This window comes from Nicotiana tomentosiformis, chromosome 2, assembly GCF_000390325.3.
Source record: "Nicotiana tomentosiformis chromosome 2, ASM39032v3, whole genome shotgun sequence".
Taxonomy (NCBI): Eukaryota; Viridiplantae; Streptophyta; class Magnoliopsida; order Solanales; family Solanaceae; genus Nicotiana; species Nicotiana tomentosiformis.
The window spans coordinates 168,327,251-168,334,622 of record NC_090813.1 but is presented as its reverse complement, the minus strand read 5'-3'; the positions used below and the strand labels follow the sequence as shown (position 1 = coordinate 168,334,622).

Below are 7,372 nucleotides of genomic sequence, written 5' to 3'. Positions count from 1 at the left end.
GCTTATGACTCATAGCACCTATGAACCTAGAGCTCTGATACCAACTAGTCACGACCCAAAATGCCACCTTAAGGATCGTGATGGTACGTAGTCGCTAAGACTAGGTAAGCCTAACACATGATGAGTTATTAGCATATTTAAACCATTTAACCATTTAACATAAACCAGTAAATGACATATATAGCTAAAAACCATCAACAGTTATACATCTTCCCATGACCGGTAGTACAGAGTCATAAGCGCGACTGAGAGTAACTAGAGCATCAAATACAACACTGTTTGGAGTAAAAATAAACAAAAATGAAGTAAAGCTCTAGAAAGTCACTCCAAGACCTACAAGCATAATGGCAGGTATACCTTGAAGTCTCCATAGCGAATCTCCAACATCTAACTAACGACTGGCACTCTCCGAAGTACCTGGATCTACAAACAAATGTGTAGAAGCATAGCATGCGTACACCACATCGGTACCCAGTAAATATAAAGACTAACCTTGGTGGATTAGTGACGAGGTTCAAGTCAAGATACCTACTAGACATAATAACCTGTGCAAAATATTCATATAAACCTAACAGAGGAACAAATGTCAATGTAAAGCTAAACATGGAAAGAATAACAATATAACACTAGCAATGGAAAGTAGGAGCGATAAGGAGTAAACGGGTGATGTTGCAGCAAGTAATCATAACACACTTAGAGTAGTAGTGAAACAAATTAAGGAAAACAAATGACAACCAAATAATCAAACCGTTCTAACACCAGGTTTACAACAAGAATCACCCTGAGGTACCACACCTCATAACCATAGATCACGAGTCCCAAATCACAAATCATACACACATGGCATCTTGCGCCCACATTAACAATCACAATCGCAGTGACAACTCACATGTTGCACGGACAATTCACTTGCCAATATCACAATCTGCCCGACATGGTCACACGTTCACTATCACAATTTGCACGGCGTGGTCACATGCTAATATCACAATTCGCCCCAATTGATCACAAACTAAAAGTCCAACAATATTGCAGAGATAGTAGTCATACAAGAATACATGTGTATGATCAAAGAATATCAAACTTCATACTCCTGAACTGGTTTAAATGACATGTTACGGTGTATGCATGTGCAAGTGTACTATCACAGCCCAAGTCAACAAGTATTATCAGAGACATCGAGTAGCACATTGGAAACAACTCCACAAGTCACGTAATATGCCTGACACACGCAAGGAACATCACACCATTACACGAATACCATCAATAACGTACCCCCAGACATCACATATCATCCCTGACATAGCCCCTCTTTTCTTGCCGCATGCACAACAATATAGTAAATGCCTGCCTTGTCTCGCCACATGCGCAAACCCAACATATGTATATAGCCCGTCTTGTCTCACCGCATGTACAATATCAATAATGAAAATAGCACGTAAAAGTCTCATGCAAACATCCCAACAATCCTCTCAATAAGACCACATGTGTCAAAACACAACAACACAACATAACAACTCGCATCACACGTGCACATATGACATAACATTTCCATTACAACAATACCAATACCACAACAATACATAGCCCACGGCTCAACAATAATGAGTACAAAATCTACAATAACAACACGAGAGTACAGACAGTAAATCAATACAAGAACTTCAACAACACATTCAAACGGAAGAATACACTCAACAATGGAAGAGATAACATGTAATAATAACTTCAAATAAGAATAACTCGACAATTAAGGATGTGACATATAATGACAACTTCAACTAAAGCATATAAGTATAAACTCGACAATGAAAGATACGACATGATATGATGAGTTCAACCAAATGCATATAAGAAGCCTAAAAGTATAACCCGATCAATTTCCACATATAAGGCTGTGTACACTCTCATCACCTCGTGCACACGTTTTCCACACAATTCAAATAGTACAATCAAACCCAATCTTAAGGGCTAGTTCCCCAACACAAAGTTAGGCAAAATACTTATCTCAAAAGCCCTCAATCAGTACTCTAAAAATGATTTTCCTCTAACATTCGCCTCCATTCGGCTCAAATCGAACCAAAATCGACTTAATAAAATCAAATAATGCAAGAGAAACCATTTCCCATAAATTAAGTTAAGATATTTACACAATTCCCAAAAGTCAATCACGAGCCCGCTCAGCCAAAACGTGAGTCCAAGGGTAGATCTTAACTACCTATAACCCCACGAGTCCATATAAGTGTTTTGTTTTCAAATCCGAGTCCAACTCGACTCTCAAATCTAAAATTTTCATTTTCCAAAACATAGACAAAAATCCCCCAAATTTTCCTTCAAACCTCATGATTTCGATGTTAAATCTCATATATAATCATGTAATATAATTGAAAATTGATCAAAATCACTTACCCAATAATTGTATGTGAAAATCCCTCCTCAAAATCGCCTCCTACCAAGTCTAGGGGTCCATAATATGATTAATGAAGCTAAATCTTGTTTTCCAGCCCTTTTGTTCAGGTGCAAAAGTCACAAATGCAACCCAGGGTTCGCAAATACGGACAAACCATTGTAAATGCGACGCTTGATGAACCCAGGGAAAGTCGCAAATGCGACCCTGAGTTAGCATTTACAAAGTCAGGCCCTTCGCAAAAGTGATCTTATGATCATAATTGCGATCAAGCCTGTCCAGGTTCCCCATCGCAAAAGCGAACACAATGTTTGCAAATGCGAGCTAGTCAGTCCCAGCCCAGCTCGCAAATGTGAGGTTCACAAACACGATCAATGTCTCGCATTTACGAGACCTGAAGCACCAGCAACGCAAGCAAAAATCTTATCTCTCTCAACTTTCTGAAATGCGTCTGAAACTCACTCGAGCCCCCAGGTCTCCACATCAAACATGCACACAAGTCTAGTTACATTATATAAACTCGCTCGCGCGATCAAAATGACATTCGGAGCCACGAATTGGACACCAAAACATATGGAAATCAAAATGAACTTCAAGAACTTCTAAAAACACAACCATGCGTCAGATTCCTATCAAACCAACTCTGAATGACACCAAATTTTGCAGACAAGTTCCAAATAATAAAACAGACTTATTCCAAGTCCCAAAACCAAAAACCCGATAGCCATAAAGTCAACCTACGGTCAAACCTAATAAATTTCTAAACCTTTGAATTGCCAACTTTCGGCAAAACAAGCCAAATTAACATAGGGACCTCCGAATTCCATTTCTGGGCATACACCCAAGTCCAAAATCTCAATACAAACCTATCAGAGCCATCAAAATAGCGTTTCGGGGGTTGTTTTCACAAAATTCCAACATCGGTTAATATTTCCAACTTAGTCTTCTAAAATGAGAATTAATTGTGAATTACTCGAAAATAAAAACCGACCATGCATGCAAGTCATAATATATAATATGAAGCTACTCAAGACCTCAAACCACTGAACAAAACGCGAAAGCTCAAAACGGCCGGTCGGGTCGTTACAACCAATCTATCCCAAACCTCTCGAACATCAAAACCAACCATACACGCAAGTCATAATACATAACATGAAGCTACTCAAGGTCTCAAACCATTGAACGGAAGGCTAAAGCTCAAAACGACCAGTTGGATTATTACAATGATAAAATGTGCATGCAGTTTCCATAAGGTTTGTCTAGCCAAGGAAGAAGAAATGAGTGGTATGTATGTTTGTCAAATCCTTGTACGGATTAAATATAGCAAGCAAATAATAGAATGTGAAGTTAACAAATGCATTGATCAGTTTAGGTTTCTCTCACAACCGCTTAGACTACTCATTATTCACCAAAAAATAAGGAAATAACATAGTGGTGTTTCTAATGTATATTGATACAGGAAGTGACATTAAACCAATACAATTCACTAAGAAATAGATGTAGCAAGCATTCAAGATAAAGGACCTTGGAGAGTTGAACTACTTTCTGAGAATTAAATTTTCCAAATCACACAAAGGGGTCTTGATGAACTAGAGAAAACATGTCTTGGAACTAATTACTGATTTGGAACTAAGTTATTCCAAACCAGCCTAGACACCTTTGGAATTCAATCAGAAGGAGCTGGATGAGTTAACTGGAGAAAAGGATGATGAACTACTGGAAGACAAAGGGTAGTATCATATGCTGATTGGAAAGCTTCTATATCTGACCTAGACTAGGTTAGATATAGCTTTTGAAATGCAAACTCTTTGTTAGTTTATGTAGAAAGAAAATAGATCTCATTGAGAAGCAACTTTAAGAGTTGCAAGATATGTAAAGAGTGCACCAGGCATAGGAATACTGATGAGAAGTAAGAAGGCATATACACTAGCAACATATTGTGTTGCTGATGAGCATGGAGAATCACTCGTTTTCTAGAAAATAAAGAAATGGATTATAATTTTCAGAAATTCTGCAGAGTCAGAATATAGAAGCATGCTTTCTACATTATCAAAATTGGTCTGGCTAATTGGGTCCTTCAGAGAATTGGGAGCAGAAGTGAAGGAGCCTTGACTTATACTGTGATAGTGAAGCAACACTACAAATAGTAGCTAACCTTATGTATCATGAGAGAACAAAGCATATAGTGATATATTGTTATTTCATTAAAGAAAGGATACAACAGGGATTGATTAAGACACACCTACTAGCTTGTGGGGGAGTGTTGAGAGAGATGTTACTTGAGGAGTAGATGCTAACTATAGTTGGTGAATGAGTTGATTATTAAGTGTTTGGTCAATTAGTTAGTTAGTTAGTTAAATGAGAGATCAATGAGGTGTAACTAGATAGTTTAGAAGTAGTTAGTAAGCACGTGTGTATATCTAAACTTGTATTGTGCAAAGATATCACACATTTATTCATTTCATTAATACAACTACATTCAGTTCTCTCTCAGGATTAATTGTCTTGAATCTACAATTGCCTTCTTCTCTGATTAGTTGTCTCTAGGTTTTCTGTGAATCTGCAAGTTGGATTCATATCTTTAATAGTGATGCAGCAGGTGACATCAAATTTATTCAAAATGCGACGAAATTCACTCGAACCCCTCGTGTCCCAACTCAAACCATATCAACAAGTTCCAAAATATAATACTAGTCTATCCAAGTGCTCAAAATATGAAAGGTCACAAAACCTCCCAATTCCCTACTTATAGGACTTCTAATTGTTCCGTCCACCTTTGAAGCCAGAGTTGTACAATGAATAAAGAAAAGGCCGGGACCTTTTTCGGTACCTAGTTGACCCACTGCAATCTCAAACCGAAGAGTTCCTATTTGTGAAAAGTTGGTTAAGTGTTGTCTCAAAAAAAAATTCCCCCTTTATTAGATAAAAGTTTGACAATTAAACTTTAAGTTCCTTAATTTCCGGACCAAGCATGAGGCTTTCAAAGATGTGGTAATGCAGAATTAGGTAGCCGATTTCATTAGGGATCCATTCCTTATGTTCAAACAGAAATTGAAGAGGGTTAAGATTGCACTATCTCAATGGAGTAAGATTACTTATGGTGACATTTTCAAATAGCTGGCTATTAGGGAGGATATTGTAAGGGTCAAGGAGATGTTGTTTGAAGAAGAGCAAACAATTGAGAATAGGATTGTGCTTCAAAAGTCACAAGCTAAATTGAAGAAGTATTTAAGCATTGAGGAGCAATACTGGAAACAAAAGGCAGGTATGAACTAGTTTGCTGAAGGTGATAGATACACAAGGTTTTATCAACATCATGTGAATGGCAAGAGGCAGAAGCTGCAGCTCAAAAGCATACAGAATGGTGATGGTGATTGGCTTGAATCTCAATATCTTATGGCTGTTTTGCAGTGGAATTCTTCCAAACACAATTCACACAGGAAGGGGATTCTACAAGCTTTGAACTACTTAATAATGTTTCTACTATGGTGACTTTGGATCAGAACCTGGAGCTTTGTAAGTTCCCTACTATTGAAGAGTTTAAGGGAGTTGTGTTTGCGTTAAGTGGTGATAGTGCTAGTGGCCCTGCTGGCTTTACTGACATGTTATATCAATAGTGTTGGGATATTGTAGGTGATGACATTTTCAAGCTACTATAGGAGTTCTATGGGGGGTGCATCTTTACCAAAATCAATAACACGTACTAACATTGTGCTGCTGCCTAAGAAACCACAGGTACAAACATTCTCAGATTTAAGACCTATAAGTCTAAGTAACTTCATAAACAAGGTGATCTCTAGGGTGTTACATGACAGATTGGAGAAGATATTACCATAATTGATCTCCTCTAATTAGTATGGCTTTGTGAAAGGAAGAAGTATATTTGAAAATATATTGTTCACACAGAAGATTGTCACTGATATAAGGTTGAGGGGGAAGCCAGGTAACGTGGTGATCAAGCTTAGGGCGTCTTGGAAATACCTACTGCATGTGTTGAGGAAAATGGAATTTGCTAAGCACTTTATCAACATGATTTGGAACCTACTTTCCAATAATTGGTATTCAGTTCTAATCAATGGACAAGCTTCCAGATTCTTTAAGTCCACTAGAGGAGTTAAACAAGGTGATCCATTGTCTCCAGCATTATTCATTCTGTCTGCTGAGGTGCTGTCAAGATCACTGAATAAGATGTTTGAAGACAAAAGATTTATAGGGGATGGAATGCCAAAATGGACTGATCTTTTGAACCATCTGGCTTATACAGATGATACAATCATCTTTGCTTCTGCCGATCCTTATTCTTTGGGGGAAAGTGGTGTCATGACCCCATTTCCCCCTCCGTAGGATGTCGTGATGGCACCTAGTCTCTAAGACTAGGTAAGCCTAACAATTTGCGGAATAACTGAATAATAAAACTGAAGCTCAAATCTAAACATGTAATATAATTCAAATTGTGATTCCAAAATCAATACATCTCCCAAAACCCGGTAGAAATAAGTCCAAGCTTCTAATAGAAATACTAAGTGTCTCTATACATCAAGTCTAAAGAGAATCAGGGAAATAACATAATAAGAATAGAAGGGGGACTCCGAGGTCTGCGGACGCTGGCAGATATACCTTGAAGTCTCCACGTGAAGTCCAACTCACTGGTATCTGGTCTGGTGGGGAAGAACCTGGATCTGCACAAAAAGATGTGCAGAGTGTAGTATGAGTACACCATAACGTTACCCAGTAAGTGCCAAGCTTAACCTCGGTAGAGTAGTGACGAGGTCAGGTCAGGGCCCTACTAGTTTAAAAGAAAAATAAGGCAGAAGATATAATAATATTTTGAAATGACTAAGAATTTAAACTATAAGAAGTTTTCAAAACATATCAGCACAATAAATAGAGGTACCCAGCAGGGGCACTCCCGAGATACCGCCTCGTAGTCCCAAATGTAAAGATGCAATACAGGGGGATCTCCCG

At 38.1% G+C, this 7,372-nt stretch overlaps 1 protein-coding gene across 1 annotated transcript; it reads left to right on the top strand.

Annotated features, from left to right (window-relative positions):
- Nucleotides 1-3,630: 3,630 nt before the first annotated feature.
- On the top strand, nucleotides 3,631-6,751 carry LOC138906051 (uncharacterized). The gene is made up of 6 exons (XM_070194571.1): nucleotides 3,631-3,691; nucleotides 4,945-5,006; nucleotides 5,525-5,672; nucleotides 5,819-5,958; nucleotides 6,041-6,142; nucleotides 6,263-6,751. The coding sequence occupies exons 1-6, from the start codon at nucleotides 3,631-3,633 to the stop codon at nucleotides 6,749-6,751; spliced, it is 1,002 nt and encodes a 333-aa protein (XP_070050672.1).
- Nucleotides 6,752-7,372: the final 621 nt, after the last annotated feature.